The sequence below is a fragment of the Eublepharis macularius genome, chromosome 2 (assembly GCF_028583425.1).
Source record: "Eublepharis macularius isolate TG4126 chromosome 2, MPM_Emac_v1.0, whole genome shotgun sequence".
Classification (NCBI taxonomy): domain Eukaryota; kingdom Metazoa; phylum Chordata; class Lepidosauria; order Squamata; family Eublepharidae; genus Eublepharis; species Eublepharis macularius.
Genome location: NC_072791.1, coordinates 160,123,841 through 160,151,000, shown reverse-complemented (window position 1 = coordinate 160,151,000; position 27,160 = coordinate 160,123,841). Strand labels below are relative to the sequence as shown.

Genomic DNA, 27,160 nt, shown 5'->3' with positions numbered 1-27,160 from the left:
TATAATCAAAATGAATGAATGCAAGAAAGGGGGGGGAAATATATAGTAGCATACAGAATATGGGTTAAATTGATTGACTCATGCTGAATGTGTATATGGGTTAAAATGATTGACTATTTTTGGCAGATAGTTGTATAATGGAGAAATTAGATAACTAAAATAGTATGAAGATAAGATATGTAGAAGGAAGTAAAGAGTAACATATGGAGTATGGGTCAAATTGATTGACTTATATTGAATGTATGCAATGCTTATAATGTACTTAAAGTTATGTATAATGAGGGACAAATTTTTTGTACCATATAGACGAGACTAGAATGAGTAAGATAGAGTACAGGCTACTAAAATGACTATTGAAGAATATATGCCAGGAATGTATTATTTAGTTGATAAGTTAAAAGGGAAGGGAAATAGAGATAGCACTGTGTTATAATAGATAAGCTTAGAAGAGAGTGAAAATATATGTTTAATAGATAAAATAAGTTTGAAATGAGTAGGGGGAAAATAGACAAAGGGTTGGAAAACTGTTGGAAGTCAATAAAAGGGGGGGAAGGGAGGGGGTTAGAATTGGAATATTAGAATTTAAAGGAAATTGATTGTAATGGATATTAAATGTTTCTAATCCAATAAAAAAAAATTTTTTAAAAAAAAGACATGTCAAGAGATGGCAATGTCACTGAAACACTGGAGACACAGTGAATGAAGAGAAAGGACTATGGTTTATCTCTTTGGTCTTTGATAAATCAGGGCTTAGCTAGCTAGCATTTTCAGTTTGCATGTACCTGGAAGCAGCTTTGGGATGAATTTCAAAAACTGACTGAAATCCTATTTTCTGGATCCACTTTTTTATTTCTTAGTAGATATTTTGTATTGATGTCTATTGCTCTTCATATACTGTCAAAAACTGTTCTGGTTGCCAGTAAAAATGGGGAAAAAACAACTTTAAAGATTTCAATTGAGTTTTGCTATAAGAATTGTTGAATTAACGTTTGTTTGCTCTTTGCTGTCTTCAATAAAAATATTAATTGGTAGTAGGCTTTCCAGCTCCCCCTGGGTCCTCTTATCCAGATGGAAGTGGGAGGCATAGGGGGAGAGCATGTGCCATTCCTGCATTCCCCCATCACATGGGAAAATGATGTAATTTTCTGACACAACGGGATTGCAGGAGCTTGCATCTTGCTGTACATGTGTGGGAGTTAGTACCCTACTGCCCCCAGCCTCCTGCACCTCCGCTTGGGCCCCTGGAGGACCTAGAAACCCTATTTGGTGGACTTTTCCCCTTGTAGAACCGTAGTTCATTAGTATGCTGGTGAACTAAGGCCCCAAACATGAATAAGTGTATGTGAAAACAACTTGAGTGAATAGCTGAGAATTAAAGTCACAGCTGGAACAGGTGCCTTTTAAGTGTCATTTATCTGTTATTTATGTGTCTAATGACATTTTTTTTGGCCTGGCCTTGGGCATAAACATTGATTCTTTTGGCATGTTTAGAACTACAAAGAGGTTTCACAAACTCAGATCTCACTCAAGCAGAATATCTTTGTAATTATCAAGTATGTACAAAAATTAATAAAAAAGAATACAAATTCAGGTGCTTTGCTAATAGAAATGCTGGTCAGGCCTGGTGTAATAGTTTAAAAAGAGGGAGGATAAAGTCCTTAGTGGGGATTAGGGGTGTGCAAGGAAAAAACTTTCGGCTTTCTTGTTTCGGGATTACCCGAAACAAGATTCTCTACCGTTAAAGCCGAAAGCCGAAACAAGAATCTCTTTCGGGATTCGGGATTCGGGATTCTTTCGGCATTCTTTCGGCATTCTTTCGGGTTTTTTGGGGGGGAAAATGCCTCCGTCTTTCAGGACTCCTGGAGGAGGCATTTTCCCACCTAATAAGCCCAAAATTGGTGGGGACCTTCCTCTAACCCTTCTCTAACAACCACCCAAGTTTCAGACAGATTGGACTTTGGGGGGCCATGTTATGGCCCCCCAAAGCAGGTCCCCCCATCCTCCCATAAGAAAGCGAAGGAGCAGCATATTGTTAGCATGCTGCTGCTGATCTTTCTTCATTATTTCCTATGGGGAAAAAATGAAGAGGCAGGCTTCCTTTGCCAGGGGTGGCATTTTGCATGCAAAATGCCCCCTTACCCTCAGGGGCCCTTCTCCCACCCCACCCCGTACAGCCCCACACAAACCCAATTCCCCCCCAGCTGCCACACACAGACCCAAATCCCCACATTAGCCCCTCACAGACCCAAATCCACCCCCACCTGCCCCACACCCATAACCCCAGGAAGAGGCTGGCAAAGGCCAGCCCTCTCCCTTTGTTCCCTATGCTGGGAACTTCTAAACTCTCTTTCCCTGGGCAATTCTGCACAGCCCAGGGGTGCCACAATGGTGGGCACACTTCTGAGTGCCAGCTGGTCCCTGTGAAAGAGCACCTGAACCACAGACACCCTCCCTCAAATTCCCCCACCACCTACAGAGATGGCTGGCCAGCCAGCCCCATTGTTCCCTATGATGGGAACCAACTGCACAACAAAGAATAAAACACGAACACAAAATAAAGTTTTTTAAAAATTATATTCTCCCTTCCAAAGTACAAGTAGGCAAAGCATTATGACACATTACACCAGCAGTCCCCCACACAGAAAAATTAAAACAAAACTCACTTAACATCAGAGAATCACAAAGCATGATTCCTGTCAAAAACACTTTATTTCTTGAACAGCTTTAGGTTACACAGCAGGGGGGAACACCAAAGGGCATGGCAGCACTATCTTACACAAAAATAACACAACTCACTTCACATCAGAGAATCACAAAGCACAATTCCTGTTAAAAACACTTTATTTCTTGAACAGCTTTAGGTTACACAGCAGGGGGGAACACCAAAGGGCATGGCAGCACTATCTTACACAAAAATAACACAACTCACTTAACATCAGAGAATCACAAAAACACAATTCCTGGCAAAAACACTTTATTTCTTGAACAGCTTTAGGTTACACAGTAGGAGGGCACAACAGGGCATGATAGCAATGTACTACAAAAAATAATACAACCCACTTCATTGTTTTTGACAGCAATTGTGTTTGTGTGATTCTCTGATGTGAGTTGTGTTATTTTTGTGTAGTACACTGCTCTGCTCTGTGGTGCCTTCCTACTGTGTAACCTAAAGCAGTTACAGTGCTTTTGACAGCAATTTTTTGGGGTGATTCTTTAATGTGAAGTGAGTTGTGTTATTTTTGTGTAAGATACTGCTGCCATGCCCTTTGGTGCGCCTCCCTGCTGTGTATCCTAAAGCTGTTCAAGAAATAAAGTGTTTTTGACAGGAATTGTGCTTTTGTGATTCTCTGATGAGCACCTGAACCACAGACATTGCAAAATGCCCCCCAGCCCTCTGGGGCCCTTCTCCCACCCTTCCTCCCACCCCCCACCAAGGCTCAGACTGCTCCCACTTGGGGGGGCCATTTCATGGCCTCCCCAAGTAGGTCCTCTCAGCCCCTAAAGTCCACCCCTTACAGCCCCACACAAACCCAATTCCCCCCCAGCTGCCACACACAGACCCAAATCCCCACATTAGCCCCTCACAGACCCAAATCCACCCCCACCTGCCCTACACCCATAACCGCAGGAACAGGCTGGCAAAGGCCAGCCCTCTCCCTTTGTTCCCTATGCTGGGAACTTCTAAACTCTCTTTCCCTGGGCAATTCTGCACAGCCCAGGGGTGCCACAATGGTGGGCACACTTCTGAGTGCCAGCTTGTCCCTTTGAAAGAGCACCTGAACCACAGACACCCTCCCTCAAATTCCCCCACCACCTACAGAGATGGCTGGCCAGCCAGCCCCATTGTTCCCTATGATGGGAACCAACTGCACAACAAAGAATAAAACAAGAACAACACAAAATAAAGTTTTTAAAAAATTATATTCTCCCTTCCAAAGTACAAGTAGGCAAAGCAGTATGACACATTACACCAGCAGTCCCCCACACAGAAAAATTAAAACAAAACTCACTTAACATCAGAGAATCACAAAGCATGATTCCTGTCAAAAACACTTTATTTCTTGAACAGCTTTAGGTTACACAGCAGGGGGGAACACCAAAGGGCATGGCAGCACTATCTTACACAAAAATAACACAACTCACTTAACATCAGAGAATCACAAAAACACAATTCCTGGCAAAAACACTTTATTTCTTGAACAGCTTTAGGTTACACAGTAGGAGGGCACAACAGGGCATGATAGCAATGTACTACAAAAAATAATACAACCCACTTCACCGTTTTTGACAGCAATTGTGTTTGTGTGATTCTCTGATGTGAGTTGTGTTATTTTTGTGTAGTACACTGCTTTCCTGCTCTGTGGTGCCTTCCTACTGTGTAACCTAAAGCAGTTACAGTGCTTTTGACAGCAATTTTTTGGGGTGATTCTTTAATGTGAAGTGAGTTGTGTTATTTTTGTGTAAGATACTGCTGCCATGCCCTTTGGTGCGCCTCCCTGCTGTGTATCCTAAAGCTGTTCAAGAAATAAAGTGTTTTTGACAGGAATTGTGCTTTTGTGATTCTCTGATGTTAAGTGAGTTGTGTTTTAATTTTTCTGTGTGGGGGACTGCTGGTGTAATGTGTCATAATTCTTTGCCTACTTGTACTTTGAAAGGGAGAAAATAATTTTTAAAAAACTTTATTTTGTGTTCGTGTTTTATTCTTTGTTGTGCAGTTGGTTCCCATCATAGGGAACAATGGGGCTGGCTGGCCAGCCATCTCTGTAGGTGGTGGGGGAATTTGAGAGAGGGTGTCTGTGGTTCAGGTGCTCTTTCACAGGGACCAGCTGGCACTCAGAAGTGTGCCCACCATTGTGGCACCCCTGGGCTGTGCAGAATTGCCCAGGGAAAGAGAGTTTAGAAGTTCCCAGCATAGGGAACAAAGGGAGAGGGCTGGCCTTTGCCAGCCTCTTCCTGGGGTTATGGGTGTGGGGCAGGTGGGGGTGGATTTGGGTCTGTGAGGGGCTAATGTGGGGATTTGGGTCTGTGTGTGGCAGCTGGGGGGGAATTGGGTTTGTGTGGGGCTGTAAGGGGTGGACTTTAGGGGCTGAGAGGACCTACTTGGGGAGGCCATGAAATGGCCCCCCCAAGTGGGAGCAGTCTGAGCCTTGGTGGGGGGTGGGAGGAAGGGTGGGAGAAGGGCCCCAGAGGGCTGGGGAGCATTTTGCATGCAAAATGCCACCCCTGGCAACACAAGCCTCCCCCAGCTGTCAGTGGTAGAGATGAGAGCAGAGCACCTACTTGGGGAGGCCATGAAATGCCCCCCCAAGTGGGAGCAGGCTGAGCCTTGGTGGGGGGTGGGAGGGGGGGTGGGAGAAGGGCCCCAGAGGGTTGGGGGGCATTTTGCATGCAAAATGCCACCCCTGGCAACACAAGCCTCCCCCAGCTGTCAGTGGTAGAGATTAGAGCACCTACTTGGGGAGGCCATGAAATGGCCCCCCCAAGTGGGAGCAGGCTGAGCCTTGGTGGGGGGTGGGAGGAGGGGTGGGAGAAGGGCCCCTGAGGGCTGGGGGGCATTTTGCATGCAAAATGCCACCCCTGGCAAAGGAAGCCTGCTTCTTCATTTTTTCCCCATAGGAAATAATGAAGAAAGATCAGCAGCCGCATGCTAACAATATGCTGCTCCTTCGCTTTCTTATGGGAGGATGGGGGGACCTGCTTTGGGGGGCCATAACATGGCCCCCCAAAGTCCAATCTGTCTGAAACTTGGGTGGTTGTTAGAGAAGGGTTAGAGGAAGGTCCCCACCAATTTTGGGCTTATTCGGTGGGAAAATGCCTCCTCCAGACGTCCTGGAAGACGGAGGCATTTTCCCATAGAAAAGCCGAAAGAAAGCCGAAAGAATCCCGAAACGTTTCGGCTTTTTTCTTTCGGCTACCCGAAACGTTTCGGCATTCCCCGAAACGTTTCGGCATTCCCCGAAAGAAGCCGAAACACTTTTGTTTCGGCATTCTTTCGGCATTCTGAATGCCGAAACGCACATCCCTAGTAGACAGTATACATTTTTCTCCGCAAGACACTCTACTCTATCACGTATTGATATGATCTGGGCCTCAAAGGACTTAGTGCTCTGGACTAAGGATGTTGAAATAATGCCTATGGTAGGCTCAGATCATAATCCAATTATGTGGAAGTTTGGGAAAAGAAACAAGAGGAGAGGATGGAGAATAAATGAGGATTTGCTACAGGAGGGAGAAAATATGGAGATGTTGAGAAGGGAAACTAAGTTCTTCATACAACACAACATGAATCGAGAAGTACCAACCAATAAGGTTTGGGATGCATACAAAGCAGTAATTAGAGGCATACTAATGGACTTAAACGGAAGAGCCCGAAAGAAACAAGAGGAGAAGAGACAGGAGATTATGGAGAAAATAAAAGCCAAAGAAATACAATTAAAGAAAAGACCAGGGAAAAAGAAAATTTATCAGGATATTAAAATTCTTCAAGAGCAGTTGACGGCAATGAATAATAGAGAATAGGAATGGAATTTGAAAAGAATGAATCAAAAGTCGTTTGAAGGTGCAAATAAACCTGGGAAATATTTGGCATGGCAATTGAAGAAGAGAAAAGAAAAAAAAGATAATAAATAAAATATGTGAGGACAATAAAGTGCATCTGGAACAGACTGCCATTAGTAGAGCCTTTTACAAATTCTACGCCAAATTGTATGGGAAAAAGAAGTGAAAAAAGATTCAATAGCGACATACTTGGGAAAAGTAAAACTCCCAATAATTTCGGAAGACTGGAGAGCTAAATTAAACTGTGAAATAACAGAGGAAGAGATAAGGAAAGCAATACAGTCAACAAATTTGGGAAAAGCGCCAGGGCCTGATGGACTTACAGCAAAATTTTATAAGGTAATGGCCAATGAGCTGGCGCCATTTTTAAAAGAGGTGATCAATGGTGTCTTGAGAGATCAAAGAACTCCAGATACTTGGAGTGAAGCTAATATATCATTGATCCCCAAAGAGGGACAGGACTTGACTAACGTTCAAAATTATAGACCCATTTCCTTACTTAACAATGACTACAAGATCTTTGCGAAGATCTTGGCAGAGAGGCTAAAGGGATGGTTAGCTGAGGCTATTGGGGAAGAACAAGCAGGTTTTTTACCAAATAGACAAATCAGAGACAATTTAAGGACAGTTATAAATGCTATTGAATACTATGACAGGCGTTGTGATAAAGAGGTTGGTTTCTTCTTTGTAGACGCCGAAAAAGCATTTGATAATCTGAACTGGGACTTTATGTTTGCAACTATGGAACAGCTACAAATGGGAGAAAGATTCATAAGAGCAGTTAAAGAAATTTACAGAGACCAAAGTGCAGCAATTGTGGTGAATGATGAGGCGACTAAGAAACTGACTATAGGGAAAGGTACAAGACAAGGTTGCCCGTTGTCTCCACTGTTGTTTATTTTGGTATTGGAAATTCTGATGATACAGATCCGAGAAGACAATGCAATCCGTGGAATAAAGATAAAGGACTTTTCCTATAAGGTCAGAGCATTTGCAGATGATATAATGTTAATTGTGGAAGATCTAATTGAAAACATGCCTAAGGTAATAGATAAAATTAAAGAGTTTGGAAACTTGGCAGGTTTTTACGTAAATAAAAAGAAATCAAAGATATTATGCAAAAATATGACTAAACAAAAACAACAGTTATTAACGGAAATAACTGACTGTGAAGTAACAAGCAAGGTAAAATATCTGGGAATCGAACTGACTGCAAAAAATATAGATCTATTTAAGAACAATTATGAGAAATTATGGACTCAAATAGAGCAGGACTTGATCAAGTGGAATAGATTGAACTTGTCATGGCTGGGAAGAATTGCAGCAGTTAAGATGAATGTTTTGCCAAGAGTGATGTTTTTGTTACAGACAATACCAATTATTCGGGACTCTAAACAATTTGAAAAATGGCAGAGGAAAATATCGGAGTTTGTGTGGGCAGGCAGGAAGCCTAGGGTGAAAATGAAAGTGTTGCAGGATACAAAAGAAAGGGGTGGAATGCAACTGCCCAACCTGAGACTTTACTATGATGCAATCTGTCTGGTATGGTTGAAAGATTGGATGAAGCTGAAAAATCGCAAATTGCTGGCCTTAGAGGGATACAAAAAACTGTTCGGATGGCATGCATATTTATGGTATGATAAAGTGAAAGCAGATTCTATGTTTTTGCACTACTATATTCGGAGAAGCCTCTTCACAGTTTGGAAGAAATATAAAGATTACCTACAGGAAGGAATTCCCTCCTGGGTGGTTCCATATGAAGTAATTGATCCAAGAACGGTCGATAATGAGCAACAGTGTTTAACGTATAAGGAGATAACTCAAATAGAATTTTCTAAAACTAGAATAAAGACACAACAAGAGTTGTCCCCAAACTATGATTGGTTTCAATACAGACAAATCAGAGATCTTTATTATTCGGACTGTGCGAGGGGAGGAATAAGAATGGAGAACTCAGAATTAGAGAAAGTAATTCTACAAGGAGACAAAAAGGAAATTTCAAAGGTTTATAAAGTGTTGTTAAAATGGTATACTGAAGATGAGGCAGTTACAGTGCAAATGGTGAAGTGGGCTATAAACTTTAACAAAGAAATAACAATGGAGGCGTGGGAATACTTGTGGAAAAATACGTTGAAGACTACGACATGCACTAATATTAAAGAGAATGTTTATAAAATGATCTATCGTTGGTATCTGACACAAAAGAAAATTGTGCTAGGGAATTTGAATATGTCTAACAAATGCTGGAAGTGTAGAAAACATGAGGGATCTCTGTACCATATGTGGTGGACTTGTGAGGTAGCTAGGCAGTACTGGGGGGAAATAATAAAAGTAATGAGTGAGATTTTACAATTTCAAGTTAATAAGAACCCAGAACTCCTGCTACTGAACTTGGGAATGCAAGATATGCCAGCACAATACAGGACATTGTTATTCTATATGACAGCAGCAGCTAGACTTTTGTATGCGCAGAAGTGGAAAGTACAAGAGGTGCCAACCATTGAGGACTGGATCTACAAATTGCTGTACATGGCGGAGATGGATAAAATGACAAGAAAATTGAGAGACCTTGACCCAGGGCAGTTTAACAAGGACTGGGAGAAGCTGAAACAATATCTGGTGAAAAAATGGGAGGTGGGTGGAGAACTGTGGCAGTTTGAAAATTACTGAAACACAATATAAGAAGAGGGAAGTGACTATACCAAGGGGTGGAGAGTTAACTGAATAATTCTAAGCAAATATCATATTGGATTATTATATAGGGTATTAGTAGTGCTATTATTATAAGAAATATAAGGATAGAAACTAAATCAAATATCTTTCTGATGGTAAATAATAATTGTACAAGGGTGAATGGATATATATTAGCATATGATATGTGGATATAATAGATTGACTTATGTTAAATGAATATATGAATGGATTACTTCAGTTAGATGGCTCTATAATGGAGAAATTAGATAATTAAAATGGATAAGACATGTAAAAGGAAGTAAGGAGCAATATATATAGAATATAAGTCAAATTGATTGATTTATTATGAATGTATGTAATGTTTATAGAAGTACTAGAAAATATGTATAAGGTGGGGCAAATTGTTTGTCCCATATTGAAGAGAGTAGAAAGAGTAAGATAGAGTATAGGTTATTAAAATGAAAATTATTAGCATTAGGGAAGAAGATAGGTTAAGAGAGTCCTATTCATTTGTAAGGGAAAGGAATCAGAAATAGCACAATTATGACAGATAAGCTTAGAAGAATTTGAAAGTATATTATAATAAATATAGTAAAGTTGATATGAGTAAAGGGAAAATAGATGAGGGGTTGGAAAACTGTTGGAAGTCAATAAAAGGGGGGGAATGGGAGGGGGTTAGAATTGGAAATTTAAGGGAATGTGAGTGTAAATGATTTGATATGTTTCTAATCCAATAAAAAAAATTTTTTTAAAAAAAAGTTTCAAAACCACCTTGTGGTTGAGTGTTACATTTTAAAAAAAGCTTGGGGTATCCTGCCATCCCAGCCAGTGGCATAAGCCACTTAGGCTGGTGGCAGCCGTTTGCCTCCCTGGAAAGATGGGGGCAGGGAATTCAGCCCTTCATACGGGGCTTAGCTGCTGGGGGCGGAGTTTCGAGGCATTAGCTGCCTCTCTGCCCCCAAAGCTCAGTCTTGCCTCATGCTCGGCCTAAGCTCCTCACCCTATTTCAGTGTGGGACTAGCCGGTCGCCTTTGATGGGGCCAGGTAGGAATTTTTTATCTCTCTTTCCCTTATTGGCATTGGGATGGGAGTTTTTTCGCCTACCTCGCACTGGGAGACAGGTGGGGTTAATTGGCTTGGTGGGTCTGAGTTAAGGTCCCAGGAGCAGGATTTCAGTTAGGGAAAATCTGTAGCGGGCTGGTGAGCACCCTTGGCACCTCCCCATTGGTGGGGAATTGGGGTCTTTCAGGAGCGGCTGGCTGCTGTACAGCCCAGCTGCGAGGTCAGACACCCTGGGTGGGGAACCCTGGACAAGCCAGTCTCTCCCCGCTGCCGTACGGCCAGGTGGGGGAGCTTTACAGGGGTGAACCACTCCGCCTGGCTAGGCCAGGACCCAGCCATTTGGTGGATGGCTTGCACCCGGGGCAGCGGGTGCTCGCCCAGACAGGTCAGGGTGGGGTCGAAAATTGACCCCAGGGTCTGACCTGTACTGCTAGATAGGCCCTTGCCGTAGTTGATGTTTGTTGTTGTCATTTTAATAAAGCAGCCCGTTTTATACCCAAAGCTTTGTGTCTGTCTCTCATTCCGACTAGGGGGGGAAATCTCTGTCATAAATTCTACCTACTAATAAAATTAATTTTTGCTTGTCTAAATTAGATCCAAATTGTAGTTTCCACCACTTGGATGGGCCATTCTCAAACATGAGCTTTTGCAAGCTCAAGCTCTCACTATCCCAGCAAGATGGAAACATGGTAAGGGCTCCAAGAAATCGATGTGGATGCACAGAGAGCTCCAGAATAAGCTAAGGGAGAAAAAGGAAATGTTCAGGAAATGGCGAGAAGGACAGACCTCTAAAGATGAGTATATGAGGGTTGCTAGGTACTGCAGATCAGCCATCAGAGAGGCCAAAGCTCAGTACGAGCTGGGTCTGGCCAGGAGGGCTCGCTACAATAAGAAAAACTTCTACAGATATGTGAGAAGCAAACGCAAGGTAAAAGAGGCAATTGGACTGCTGTTGGAAGTAGATGGAGAAACTCTGATGCAGGACAGAGAAAAAGCAGACAGGCTTTTTTGCCTCTGTTTTCTCCCTGAAGAACTCAGGCACATCTAGAGATAGTAGAAAATGTGGCAGGACACCTGAGTGGCTAATTGACATTGACAGAGAGGTAGTGGAGAGGCATCTGGCTGCACTGCATGAATACAAATCCCCTGGGCCAGATGGGGTGCACCCAAGAGTGCTGAAAGAACTTTCCAGAGAACTTGCAGAACCCCTGTCCATCATCTTCAAGGCCTCCTGGAGGACTGGGGATGTGCCACAAGATTGGAGAAGAGAGAATGTTATCCCAATCTTTAAGAAAGGGAGGAAGGATGACCTGGGATACTACAGGCCGGTCAGTCTGACTTCTGTTGCTGGGAAGATATTAGAACAGATTTTAAAGGGATCAGTCTGTAAGCATCTGAAGGACCACTCAGTGATCCGGGGAAGTCAGCATGGTTTTGTTCCTAACAGATCTTGCCAGACCAACCTGGTTTCTTTCTTTGATCAAGTGACCAGCTTACTGGATTGGGGGAACTCTGTTGACGTGATTTATCTGGATTTCAGTAAAGCTTTTGATAAGGTCCCCCATGACATTCTGATGGGCAAACTGGAAGACTGTGGAGTAGACTATAGGATAGTTCGGTGGATAGGGAACTGGTTGGAGGACCGCACTCAAAGAGTGGTGGTCAACGGCGTTTCATCACATTGGAGGGAGGTGTCCAGTGGGGTGCCGCAGGGCTCGGTTTTGGGCCCGGTACTTTTCAATATTTTTACCAATGATCTGGATGAAGGAGTGGAAGGGCTGCTCATTAAATTTGCTGATGATACCAAATTGGGAGCGGTAGCAAACACCCAAGAAGATAGAATTAAAATTCAACAAGACCTGAATACTCTGGAGAAGTGGGCAGCTGTGAATAGGATGCAATTCAACAAAGACAAGTGCACAGTATTACATCTGGGCCACAAAAATAAGAAGCACAAATACTGGATGGGGGATACACTTCTGGGCAGTAGTATATGTGAAAGGGATCTTGGGGTAAGAGTGGACTGTAAACTGAATATGAGCAGTCAGTGTGATGCAGTAGCAAAAAAGGCTAATTCAATCCTGGGTTGTATCAAAGGGGCCATAGCATCGAAATCGCAGGAGGTCATAGCCCCTCTCTATACTGCCTTGGTCAGGCCACACCTGGAGTATTGTGTGCAGTTCTGGAGGCCTCACTTCAAAAAGGATGTGGACAAAATCGAGAGGGTGCAGAGGAGAGCGACGAGGATGATCAGGGGTCTGCAGACTGAGCCCTACGAGGAAAGGCTAAGGGCCTTGGGAATGTTTAGTTTGGAGAAGAGGAGGTTGAGGGGGGACATGATTGCTCTCTTTAAATATTTGAAAGGCTGTCATTTGGAGCAGGGCAAAGAGCTGTTCCAGTTGGCAGCAGAGGGTAGAACGCGAAGCAATGGGCTAAAACTACATGCACAAAGGTACCGGCTGGATATTAGGAAAAACTTTTTCACGGTCAGAGTAGTTCAAAAGTGGAATCAGCTGCCTAGGGAGGTGGTGAGCTCCCCTTCACTGGCAGTTTTCAAGAAGAGGCTGGATGAATACTTGTCAGAGATGCTTTAGGCTGATCCTGCACTGGGCAGGGGGTTGGACTAGATGGTCTGTATGACCCCTTCCTACTCTATGATTCTATGATTCTAGATCTGCTTCTGTTGGCTTTCTCTGCTTCATACTGTTTATGCTACTTTCTTCATTTTAGAAGCTTGGCAATAAAGCTTTTGAAGAAAAAAACAATGATGCTTAGAGAATAAACACAAAGTGCATGATTCATAATCTGATCTCGTTTTTAATTTGCTCTCTCTATTCATGTATTGTTTGTGTTTTCAGTGAGGAAGTACAGCACTAGTCAGATTAGCAATCCAAATGACAGTGAAACACACAAAAGGACTTCCCACTGTAAGAAAAATGATGTAGGTTTTCACCTGACATTTGTTCTTATCAGAGATCAGAATAAAACATGTAATTTAGTTGCCTAGGCAGAGATGAGAAGTAAATCTCTATGCACTCTTCTCAGCTCCCTGGTATCAATTAGGGCTCCTTCATGAATTCATACTTCAGTGCAAGCTATTCTTTGGAAGTCTTTTGTTTTGAACTAAACACCCATATGTAGGGAAGAAAAAAATATTTGTCTGTGTATGACTGCTTGTAGACCTAGAAAATTTCACGGTTTAGAAGAACCAGAATCTAAGGGCAATATGTTGCATATTTTATTGCATATATAATTTGTTTCAAACAAATTCTCTTTTTTTTAACATCATCAGATGTTTGCCGAACTACTGTGAACATGGAGGAAAATGTTCTCAGTCCTGGATAACATTCTACTGTGATTGCAGTGAAACAGATTACACAGGAACAACTTGTCATAACTGTAAGTATGCCAGAGAGGCAGAAAGAAAGGTGGCAGAGGTGTGAGGATTTCATGGCGGGGGTAGGGTGTTCAGCAAAACAGAAAAGCCTTCTTTGGAAGAACATTTTGTGAGGAGGCAAAAATTTAAAACAACTTACTCCCAGCACTGTTTTTAGAGATAAATCTCACTGTATTAAATGTTGCCTACTGGTACATAGGTGGACAAGGGATTGTGCCATTAACCTCATATTATCTTCTCAACTTCAATCTAATGAGAAGACAAATGAGAAAGACCTGGTTTCCCCTATCCTTCCCTCCTGTAAGAAAACACACGCAAAGACACACACAGGGTGCTGTTCAGCAGTCTGTTCTATAATGCTAAAGGCAAAGTTAATGGGCTGGCTAGAATCCAAACGGTTTTTTAAAAAGATATGTGCTCTCCTCTGCCACCCCAGCAGTATACAAATATCTACTCCATCAGTAACCGAAGACTGTGTTCAATAGCAAAAGGCAAACTGGCAAACCAAAAGGGGAAAAAACCCATAGCTCTTCTTCCGATGTCATTGTCTTGCTCTTTTAAATGAATGGCATTGTGTGTGTGTGTGTGTGTGTGTGTGTGTGTGCGTGCATGCATGCATGTGTGCATGGGCTGCCAAAGTTGTGTTGCATGAATATACTATAGAGAAAACATCTCCCCCCTCACCCATGAGCTGCCTCCGCAATCATGTACCCATTTTTTAAAATAAATGTTACAATTCGGAAAGTATTCTTGGACTATCTTGTGAAAGTAATCTATGTTTGAACTAGACCTAGGCTACAGTGTTTCAGATCTTATTTTTCACATGGCATTGCAATTTCATTTTATTGGAAACAGATGCATGTTCCAAAGAAGCACTTCCAAGGCTAAGATCACTGCAATTCAATTTGTGCCACCTACAAAATACCCTTTCTTTTTATTAAACTGTCCTCTTGATGCAGGGGGAAAAATCAATGCAGTAATGCTAGAAAGATGTAACTGCTGCTCTACTAAATTTTCTGGATACCTAAACTGGGGCATTGTCCCTGAGAGCTCACAAACATCCTCCCTTTTCCTTATTTTTTTTCTCATCTCCTTTATTGTTTTGCATTTTCCTGGTGTACAAAAGAAACTGTCCATGAAGCTGTTATAGAGAAGAAAAGATGCACAAACATGTAGTGTAGATTAGGCAGTTTTAAAGCAAGCAATTGGGTCTCTTCTTTTCTGTCTGTGATAGATATGTTGTTGTTTTGTTTGCTATATTTGAGATAAACAAAGATCCATCATCGATACACTCCCCAATTCATGAAGCAATATGTATTTCACAAGGGTGAAATCTGAAGCTACATGAAGCCTTAGCCTTGCCAAAACTAATCAAGTTTGGTCAGTACCTAGTGAACAAACGTAACACAGGAAGCTGCCTTATACTGAACTTTGGTCCATCGAAGTCAGTATTGTCTGCTGAGACTGGCAGTGGCTTTCCAGGATCTCAGGTAGAGGTCTTTCACATCAACTATTGCCTGGTCTTTTTAAACAGGAAATGCCAGCGATTAAACTTGGGGTCTTCTGCATGCCAAATATATGCTCTGGGACTGCCTGGGAACCCTATTCATGCAGCCTTCAGTTCTCTGGAAGAAAAGCAGGAAGAATATCAATGTAATATAATACAATGCAGTACAACAATGCAGTAGACATTTTATTTGTTGCATCTGTAATAGTTAGAGACCACATGGTATATTTGACAGAGTGTTGTAATATATCTATCACACTTGTACCTAGTTCTTCTTTTAAGGATCAGAAAACAGAATAACTGGATTATTTCCCTTTTTTCTTGCAACATCCCAATGAGGTATGCTATCTACAATGGAGATGACTATTTCAGGATCACTGTCTGACAGTGCCACCCTAAGCAGAGTTCTGTTCTTCTGAGCTGAATGACCTCCATGAGTGTAATTTTGTTTAGGATAGCTGAATGTTAGCTTCATAGACACCCAGATTGTTCAACTTGGTCCTGCTGGTCCATTTCCAAAAGTTGTGTGCAAAACAAAACAAAGAAGCCAGAAATACACCCTGAAATTGCTGTTTCATTTTGTTAAAGCAGCTTCCAGAACAATGACTCAAATCTGGAAAACTGAGTTATAATTGCATACTCCTACCAAAAAGTGTGTGTGTTTCATTTATGTTCTTACTTTGCAGCAGCAGCAGCAGGCAGGCACTGGGTTCTTATGGCAGCATCTTGTTTTCCTGAACAGCATTCACCAGTTGGAGAGAGCCCTTACAGTATCAGTTAACTCTATTGGCAGAAGGGGGAATGTGCTCAATGTACATGAGAACCCTCACTGCTTATCAGATTTGGAAACATTTGGAAGAAGCAATAAACAGACTTCAATCATAGGCTGCAATTCAAAAGATGCTTCCCCGGGAGTAGTACAAGTAAATATGGCACTACAAAAAAGAAAAAAAAGTGAACATAAAGCAGGATTGTTTTAATGTCGCCGCCTCTGCACCGCTATCCCTTTGCCAAGCAGTTTTTTGCCATAGAATGTGCCCACCAACACTCTTCTTCTTCAGGGTTCATTGTTTTGTGTGTGTGTTTAGTGTAATTGAAGAAAAACTCACTGGATTGATGGTTTAGAGGGAGGACTGTGTTCTGTGAGATTTTGGTACTGTTAAGTACAAAAACAGCTGTCCCAAAGAGCTTGGAACCAGCATAGCAAATAACAGTGCTGAAACTCCTGATAATGAGGCGGGGGGGGGGGGACAAAGGGATTAGATCTGAGCTGGTGACACTCCATCTGTTAAAAAAACAGTGCTTAATTGGTTCGGAACTCAAGATTCAAAACTGAAACAGATTTTTTTTCATTGCACACTCCTAATTTCCAACAACTTTCCTGCTACTCTATATCAGTTGAACAGGTGTTGGAGCTGGCCCAGTAAAGGCTGGTATTTAGAAATAACTAGAAAGTCCTTGGTTCATCTAAACTACCTCCACAGACTTGTGAAGTAGAAGGGTAGAATAGAAATACCATAAATAAATCAAATGTAAAACACTGATACAACTTCTTAGGTTAAAAACTGAAGTATAACACTAAGATAACAGTTCAATGAGAAATGGCTTTCTTGCTGCCCTGTATCCTCCCTGAAGATTATCTCATTGGGGATATTGGCTATGTGTGTACATGTGTTTCAAAACCTTAGACCCATTCTGTTCCCAAGATGAAAGATCCGCATCTCTTTCTGCCATCAAATACTCATTTTCCCCTGCTTTACCACTTTCTCTAAATCCTCTTGTGTAGCTTTCACTCCTGGAGACATCTGCTCTCGTGTTTATCCTACTTCCACAACTGACCTTCATTTATTCAATTAGCTCTCCCTCTGATCCCATAGATTTTCTTTAAATTCTCTACCTTTCCAATGATGTAAAGTGATGTCAGTATGGCCAAATGTCTTGCCATGAGATATCTAACAAAACTTACTTCAATCCCTAATATTTGTCTTGGTGCTTGCTATATCTTTTATATGTAAAAATATCTCTTTTTGTTGCTGCCAGAGGGATGTTTTTTTGCAATTGATCAGTGGAATTTCCATTATAGCATATGTAGAATATCAGTACCATTTCATAAATGGAAATTTATCCTACAGGAAATGTCAACATTTAAACATTCATTGTGGTTCCACATTGGAATGAAATGCTTAAATGTTACAATATTCAGGTATTCTGAACTTTCTGTTTTTTGACTTCCTTAAAAGATTACATACGTTTCGTTCAATCTGGGATCTTATTTCATCTCCCAAACTATATTTTTCAACTGAGATATTTTTCATTGGGCTATTTTAATTGTCTCCATGCAACACAAATCTAATTATCCTGATGGGAGTTCTTTATAAATTCCATCAGCATACCCTGGCTACATCTGCCAATGTGCTGATCCTTACAATTAAAAAGTTTTTCAAGGAACAGCCATGATTATATTTTATTTAAGAATAGCAAACTGCGTTCCATGGAAATGCTTGCTGAAGGAATTTGTGGACTGGAGCTTATCCTTCCTTCCCCTTCCTATCCCAAAGCTCCTGTCTGAAGTTCAGGAGACCATTATGAACAATGGTCTCCTGAACTTCAGATTTCAGAACAATGGTCTCCCTTCAGAACAATGGTATCCTGAACTTCAGGAGCTTGTCCCAAAGCTCCTGTCTGAAGTTCAGGAGACCATTATGAGCAAAATGCACAACAGTATGAGGGGCTGCAATGAGAAGGGGGTATCAGACTGAATGAAATTTCCTCCTTCATTAGGTACTATTATGACTCTCTTCTACAAAGTCTTCCTTTAACAGAGAGCAGTTCCTTTAAACAAAGGAAGGCTTTCGCCCATCTGATGTTGTCAGGAAAAAGGAATTCTCTATCAGAAGAAGCCTTTCTCCCTTGAAGGATGACTTAGCAGAAAAAGAGTCATAGGATCCAACCTATTGTTATGCCAAAGCAGGAGATAATGTCACTCAGTTCCCCTTCCTCACCATTGACCCCATATTACAGTGAAGTTTGTTCAAGAGTGCCCTCCAAACTTTACATAGTACCTGAAGGATCATAGTGGGCTACTAGGAGGAAGGACAAGGATGGAAAAGATCTGTTCCATCATCTCATTCAGCAAAGTTTTTCTGTTGGATCCAAACCAATCTGTGTTACTTAGACCCAAACTAGACATTACATTTTTAAAAAAAGAATTGGATCTGAGCTCCCTGGACTGTACCCTGGCTCCACACAGCCACACACCAGCTGTGGAAATTATCAGTTTTAAAATAAAGTAGAGCCCAATTGAGCTTGGAATTATCGCAAAGAGGGAGGAAGGATTCTTGACTTCTTTTCAATGCTTTCTACAGTCCAGAAATGGTGCTTGGGGGAGTTATTTCCACTTTTTTGACTACTTCACACATACTCAGCATACTGCACACTGTATAGGCCAAAAGGAGGGGGAATAACTCCCCTTCCCTAGCAACATTTCTGCTATGCGGGTCCAGGAAAAGAGAGAGTCAAGCCTGGGGAACCTAGACTTGTCTCTTTAAAAAATGTAATGTCTAGTTTGGCTCTTAGTTGCTGTTGTTGTCACATTGTATAAGTGTGAAAGCAAACACTTCTCTAGCTACTTTTTCATGATGTTAGCCGTAAGGCGTCCAAGTCGGCTGGGAAGTACCAGTGTAAGTAGGGATGCTGTAAATTAAGTTTATTTATGTAAGAAAACAATCTTGATACAAGGAAAAAAATAAGCCCAGAAGATGCAGACACCAGTTTTTGACAGACTTTTAACATGACTGTTATCGTTCACACTGCACAGCCTGTGCTTGTCTCTTGATTGTTGTCACCTAGATGGCTCCTTGGCCTGCAAGCATGTCATGCACTTCAGGATGTGATACTATTCTATGTATAGAAGGCATTCAGACCATAAAAAAACTGTCCATGTGGCCACAGAAAGGTACATGTTTGTGGCAGCTATGGGTTTCAACTCCCTGCGTATCCATGCAGAGGCACTTAATCATACAGCTGGCATTTCCATATGATCGTGGCCAAATCGTGAGGCTCTTGATGGTCTTGCATAGTACCGGAAGCCACCACAGAGGAGGTGTTATCTGCAAGAATAAACTGTGTGAAAAACTTCTCATTAGTTTCTTCAAAACATATATTAATTTATTTAGAGCTGATAGTGTCACTAACCATAGTATCTTTGTTAGTACTTGGAATAACTTTGTTAAATTTCCAACGGTTGACTAGGAATTTGTCTGTGCTTTTGACATCTTATTAGTGACACTAAGAGATACTTTGAAGACAATTCTTATTCTACAAAGATATAAACCTTTGTAATTTGTAATATAAAATATATTATGCCTTATGACACAATAACATAAAGATGTTTAAAACTGCCCAGCCCCATTTCTTTTAAAAAGTGAGCTTTTTGTAGCCTTCTGTTATTTTTGTTCTTGAATAATTTTGGAATTCCTCACTTTGACAACTGCTGCTGAGCCAGCTGTGCTCTGCTAGTTTTTGTTTCCCTCTCCTTTTTTCCCAATCAATGCAGCATATGTGAATTTTTTTGAAACCCTGCTTGAAGTATGAAGCCTTGGTTCCACCTGTGTGGATAATATGTCAAAATGGCAGTCATCCCATTGTGAGGAGAACTGTGGAAGTGAAGCAAACACATTCTATAATGTGAAAGCTATAAATAAGCATTTGTTTCATACATGAACAGTTTATCTCATTGTTTCTCTCCCTGTGTCTCACAAACACATGCAGCTGCCTTATTTTGAGGCAGACCATTGATCTGTCACAGTCAATACTGTCTACTCTGAGTAGTCTTTCACACCGTTTACTGCATGATCCTTTTAATTGGAGATGCAGGTGCTGGGATGGAGCCTTGAGCTTTCTGTATGCAAAACAGATGCTCTTCTACTTAGACACACCCAAACATTAATTAATCCAATCATATAGTCCCATCTACAAGCAGTTATATTTACTTCCCAGATTATTATCACATGATTGATTGTTTGAAACAACTATCATGTTCCAGCAGGATATCTGTGATCAAATACTAAAGTTCCAATTTATAAACATATATGTTATAAATTGAAGACAAGTGTGCTAACTGACTCATCAACGTGCAGCCCAAACCTCTGGACCTAGAAACGTGAAATTTGGGCAGGACTTTCCTTTTGTGATGTAGGGGCTCACTAAGAAGGGATTTTAAGAAATTTGCTCCCTAAGGGGGTAAAAAGGGGTAAAATGTGTTTTCCCATAGGGATACAACTTCCCTGTATGGCTGGTAGGGTCCTCCCCCCAACCGCCACTCTTCCCTGAGGTCATTTGCATATGCGGCCTTGATTGGTCATCTCTCCAACATTCTAAAGAGTATATACTTGCTATTGGGAGTCACTGAATGTGTCCTGAGGTAAAAATACACCTCCCAGTCTAGGGTTGCTAATCTCCCTGTGGGGCCTGGCTTTCCTGTGTGGCTAGCAGGCTGATGGGTCAGCTGTGGAACTCTGTGTTCTGAGGTAAAAAATAGGTAAAGGAAATTGCAAACAGTTGAAGAAAGACAGTACAAGACTCCTGAAAAAGGGTTTTATATAAAAGTCAGTATGGCAACTGAGTTTTTAAATGTTCATGGGGAGATGGTGCACGACCTTTCTAGGGGCCATTTCAATGCGAACCTCTCACACAAACCTGCTGAAGTGCCCACCACACCATCCCTCCCTCAGTCCAACTCCACCTCACACCTCTTGCAGCCATCATCTCTTACTGCCCCTAAGAAGCCTCCTGGCAGATGTTGTACAAGATATACCGATGCTAAAAGGAAGAAGCAACTTAGAGATACGGTAAAGAAATAAGCACATCGTACTCCTGTGGTGCACTGAGCAGCAGTGGCCAAGTACCAGCAAGTCCCAAGTCCAAGGGAAAGGTGACCATCCCTGCAAGCCTAGGCACAGTAGTGACAACCCGAGCAGACCTAACAGCCACGATATACCCTGATATTGCCACTATCATGGAGCAGTCCGTGGATGGGCTATGCAAGCATGCCATTCTGACCCCCAAGAACAACAAGGATGCCATCATTAATGAAACACAACTTCACTCCCTCGAAGGAGCAGAAATGAAGTACAGATCTGTGGACTCAGTGGTGCAAATGGATGATGCGGTCCACTACCCTGTGGAGTTTCTCAACATGCTCAACCCTCCTGGCTTCCCAGCCCACAAGCTTCTCCTCAAAGTGGGGGCTCCAGTGATGCTGGTCCAGAACTGCAGCTCACCCAAACTCTGCAATGGCACCAGGCTATGAGTGAAAGCCCTCCACAGGAACATCATCAAGGCCACATTGTTCATCAGCAGTGCTCGGGGGGGGGAGTCGGTGTTCATACCATGCATACCATTCATACCATCAGATAACCTCTTCGAGTTCAAGAGACTGCAGTTCCCCCTCAAAGACTGCTTTGATATGACGATCAACAAGTCCCAGGGGCAGATACTGAAGGTGGCAGGAATTGACTTGAGGGAGGACTGCTTCTCACACGGGCAGTTCTATGTGGTCTGCTCCAGAGTGAGCTCGCCTAGCAGCCTGGTAATCCTAAAGGGAAAATCACCAATGAGGTCTACAAAGAGGTCCTTCAGTAGAAAAAAAAAAAAGGTTGTACGTATTTTTCACTTTATTTATGGCACTACAATCTTTTCCTTTTAAAAATTTCTTCAATAAATATATATATATTCAATATGTTCAATATTTATATATTCATTATGAAGTTTTCAAGTGTCAATGTGAAATCAATACAATATCTTCAAATATTATGAACATTCTTTCTCTCCATTTCTTTATCAGGGGAGGGGGGATGGCAATCAAAACAAGTTGTTCAAATTCTGTTGTGGGTCCAGAATCAGTGTTAAAATTTTGAATTTCAAATTTATCATTTGATGAGGTTTTTTTAAAAAAGTGTTGGAGACAAAAGTCGATCTTAATAAGCACTCCTTAATATGCATTTTGTGATCTCACTGATTTATAATGCCATCTTAATCCAATCTATTTAGAATCCAAGTCAGGTCTACTCAGCGGAGCTTCCTCCCAAGAAAGTGTCCTTAGAATTGGCACTGTTGTTCTTTCACATATCAATGGAATTTTCTGAAGAATACTTTCTTGTATATGTGCCCTTTTTCTCATTGTACTTGCTTACCCTTCTTTGTGTGATTTTATTACATGGGAGGGAAGGGACTGAAATTTTTGCCACCAAGGCACCTGACAATGCAGCTTTCCTGTAAAGGAGAAGAAGAAAGAGAGAGGAAAGTGTGTGTTCCAGGCTGAGCAGCCATTTCCTTTTCTACCAGAGCTCACAACATTGTTCTAAACATACTAATAAAGACCAAAGCTATAAAAGGGTAGAATAACCCTTTATAAACATTCTACCTTCCTCTTTAAAATCATTATTTTTAAGCTATGTTTGCATTTAAAAAGCCCAGTATGCTTTTTTGTCCCATACCAGTAAATATGTATTTTTAACAAAGAGAAAATGAGCCATCTGTCATCCCCGAACATCGCAGCAGGGACTTTATTAGTCTGTCAACAGTGGAGCCTGTCAAATCAGTTTTTCAATAGCACAGATTTCATTTCTTTTTGGCATTTAACATGACAATTGTATTATGGAGGTAGCATGACAGTCACTTCTGTTGGTTTCTCTGTCTGCCTCTTAATGCTTCTGCTGTTAGAGCAATGAGAGGAGCAGAGAAGCCTTCCTTCTACTGCTTAGTGCTTTTATTTGTTGTTGTTGAAAATAGTGTTTCATTGCACACCAATTATTAAAAAGATGCCTGACAATCCACATCAGATCAGACAGATAACAGTTCTCAGTAACATCACAACAATGATTTAATAGACCTCTTGGGGAGGGGAATCTAGAAAAGAAGAAGCAACCTGACTTGGCAAAATGAGGAGCATATATGAGAAAGGAATCCAAGACAAAGTCAATGCTTTTTGCTTCATGATGTCATTAATAGGTACTGATTGTATGAGAGAAGAGGAATCTTTGTGAAGAAAAATGAGAATTTCAGTAGGATCTAAAATTGAGATAATGACAAAGTATTCAATCATTTTCAGTTCTCTTACTGGGCTGCTTCCACACATGTTGGATAATCCACTTTCAATACTCTTTAGTGAACATTTGAAACTGATTTTCCATGTGTGGAACAAAAAATCCACTTCAAAAGGATTGCGAAAGTGCATTGGAAGTGCATTATTCAACATGTGTGGAATTGGCCTCGGTCTGCCTTAGTAATTGTAGAAATAACGTTGAATCACTGGAGTTGTTTGTTTGTTTGTTTGTTTGTTTAAAGGTGTCAGTACTCACAGGCATTGTGTGACAATCAACCCCTATTTTCCAGGGCTCTGAACCAATCCTGGGGAATCTGCCCTGAAGCTAGCCCGAGACATTAGACAGCCAATCAGAGCCCCTGGAGCTCTACTAAATGGGAGGGGAGTGTGCCACCAGTTTAAAAGGGGGGTGTTGATGCATTTTCCTTTGGACAAGAATATTGCAGCCTCGAGTTAGGGTTTTCATTTGAGCTTTTTAGTTAAGATTTTGGGGCAGGGCAGGGTAAGAACCTTGTTTTAAGGAAGCAAACAAGCACCCTTAGAAAAGGGCCTGTCCAAAATAAAACTTTTATGGTACTGGTTCTGGTGCCAATAAATTTAAAAGAGTAGTGTAGTATTTGAGTAGACACCTGACATCTGTGGAAAAGAGATTACAAAGGAACCTTATGTACTGTGAAGTCCTGTCTGGAGGAAAAGCATCCATTTAGTTTCTCAGTATCTGTTTTATTAACTTAGGCTCACATTCAACAAGTTAACTCCCAGTAAGAAAGGAACATAAACTCTGTGGAGTGTGAACCTGTTATATATTTGTTCTTACTATCAATTCCATGCTAAATCTTTAACTGTTTCTACAACTTATTTTCTGTAAATAAATATTTGGTTGTTTTCCTGTTCCATCTGTCTGCTATCTATTCATTCAAAATAGTTGTGGGAAAAGGGATTCTCATTATCAAGTATCACATTATTAGTGTCACAAACAGAAAGCTACATGCTACCATCCAGTTAATCAAAGCATGTGTCTCTCTTTTTATTGATATTGTGGTGGGTGGGAAAGGAAAAGCCAGAAAGGAAAAGCAGAGGTAATAACAATGCTCTCAGTTTAAAGAGACAGCTTACTTCAAAGGTCTCCCCATTCAGTTCTCCCTTCTTATCTTTTCCCCATCACAACTGGGCAGCACTACAAATTAAAATCAGTGGCAGCCAACATAGGCAATCACAATATATTTTAAAAAGGGGTGACAACCAGGTGCTAACCATTACATATGGTTGCACTGATTTCCACAAATTCCTCCTTCTGGACTTGGGAGAGTGCCCCCCCCCCCAGCAAATAGGGCAGTAATCGGTTCCAGTGAGTACAACCACAAAAAAAGCCCTGGTCAATACTGATGTAGTAGTATTGATGGATGTGCAGTCTTCTGTGGAGTATGACTGCCTTGTCCGTGTCATCTTCCTTTCCATACTGCCATAAGTTTCGTATTTTTTACATATTAAGAGGTATTGCTAGGAAGTATTCTCACATGTTAGGAAGTATTCCCTTCTCTAGTTTTTGGAAGTGATTATAGCTATTCACCTTACTACTAGTTCTCTAAAGTTCAACAAAATCTGTGGAAGTTTTTAAGAATCAGATACCATCTCTGAACCATTGGGGGGGGGGATTGTAGGAATAGCTGGCACAGCAGAAAATAGCCATACAGCATGACTGAAAGCCAATCCAGGCATTTAGAAAGAGAGCATGGTACTGTCCTTGCAACACAGTACTCCCTCAGAATGTACATGGAAAACTGCTTGCTTTGTAGAAAGAGACTTTGATATGGGGTAACTTGACAGAACAATTCCCCTATGTAGGTACTGAAACAATAGTGCCCACGTACACTAGTTAAGGCTGGAGAGGCAAAACAAACTGAGAAGAAAAAAAGTCATGTGGAATCCCCAAATGTGGTGGTGTTGTGAAACTATGAACCTTTTTTAAAAATCACCTCTTCATTTGGTCTTTAACATTATCCTTTTCAAAACCTGTTTAGCATGTGATAGTGATATACCTTTTTAAAGCTTGGTAAATATGCAACACTCTGACTTGGTCTTCAGGAGGTGATTTTTTTCCCTTTCCTTTCATGTGATAATCAAAAGGACCCTTTTGTTGGCATAGATGATCCAGAGTACCATCTGTCTGTTTTATTAATGAGTGCAGTCTCACCTGTTTCCTTGTTCATTCAATGAAATGCATGATAGGTTCAGAAAACATGGCAATTGAGATGATTATTAAAAGGCCCGTGGTAAAAAATGACTATGAACTGTAGCCAACCCAATGTATTTTATCTCTTGAATCCTTTTATTGTCCCGTGTGTATTAATGCACAGTACAAGAGGCATGTTCACTAAGGCCCTTAAGTAGGATTGCCAACTGCCTGGGAAAAGTCCTGTCCCCTTAACAGAGTGTTAATGGGATGTTGTTTACTAGGTGATATTATTTATCTCCATACCATGGAAATCTTCAGATGCCCTTTTACACACATCAAGCTTCAATTAGAAAGAAGCACATTTTTCACCAGGGCTATTGGCAACCTTACCTCTGTGAAAGCCTGGATTTAAAATACTGTTTGAAATGTTATTGTTATAATGTTTAAAAAGTGGTAGCATGCTGTGTAGTTTGACCTTAACCTTCTACTGACTGACTGAACCAAAGTGGCCTTCTAAATGTAATTATATGTACAAGGTAATAGGGTAACAGGATAAAAAATACCTTTTATTCAGGAAAACATTTGCTGGGCTCATTGTTAGTTGTCAACCCTTGGGTGCACAGAACAGTTAACAGCCAGCCTTTTATTCTTGAGGTGAATATTGGCTTTCCCTCAACCTCAACATTCTCACAGTGTAAATGAGAGCTCCTTCCAGAAACCACAATTTTTTGATCAGTTTCCCTCAGCAATGAGACCCTCAAACAGCTATAGTCTTTTAGAGCAGTGGTCACTGGATCAGAGCATAGAGCAGTAGTCAGTGGAGAAGGAGTACTATGAATTTCCTGCATTGTGCAGAGGGTTGGACTAGATGATCCCTGGGTACACTTCAAGATTTGTGCTTTTATATTCCAAAAGTATTCACTATGCTAACTTGCTTTCTCACAAAAAATAGACTCTATGAGACTATGAGTGACATTCAAAGACTTCTGAGAAAAGATTTTCAGCCTACTCCTCCATAAGTACAAATCCTATCTTCAAACATTCATTGTTTTAGCCTCCTTTGGCTCAAACCAGACTTTGATATCAGATCACCCAGTCTCTCTCTTTCTCTGAAAACTCAGACCCAATCTGGATGGAGCTAACAGTGTATCAGCTTTTCTCTCTCACTCCCCTGTCCGGTCTGACTTCTCAGACATCCATGGGCCATGACTGACTGTTAGCTGTTTGACACACACATTCCCAACAGACCTACAGGGGATCAGTGGCTGAAAGAAAGGGGTAGGACCTTTGCCTATCCGTCACAACCTGGGAATAGAAACAGAAATTGTTCCTGTAGTGAAAAATGTAAGAAATTCAATATGTGCTTTAAGAGGAGACTCTTATTACAGTGCCCACTCTTGTCTTCTTTTGAGCATACTTCTGTATGTCTCTTGCCCACAACTCTCATAGGCTGTAGAATTAACTGCCGCTGCAGATTTTCTACCTACAATGCTGCCCTTAAGAGGAAGGAAGGAATTATGTGCATACTATAATTCAAATACAGGGCTTCTTTTCCCTGCCCTTCATATCCAAGCTGCAGCATCTTTTAGGATGGTGGGGATAAAGAACTGCATGTTATTTATTTTCTTCAGTACTCCATGGTGGCAGATAACCCCATGGTTA

The 27,160-nt window shown here is 41.3% G+C and overlaps 1 protein-coding gene across 1 annotated transcript in view; it reads left to right on the top strand.

The window, feature by feature from the left end:
* Window positions 1-27,160, top strand: part of CNTNAP5 (contactin associated protein family member 5) — a 472,567-nt gene that overhangs the window by 231,860 nt on the left and 213,547 nt on the right. The window contains exon 11 of the mRNA XM_054970095.1: window positions 13,607-13,713. Within this exon, the coding sequence (XP_054826070.1) occupies window positions 13,607-13,713 (107 nt within the window). The remainder of the gene's footprint in view (window positions 1-13,606; window positions 13,714-27,160) is intronic.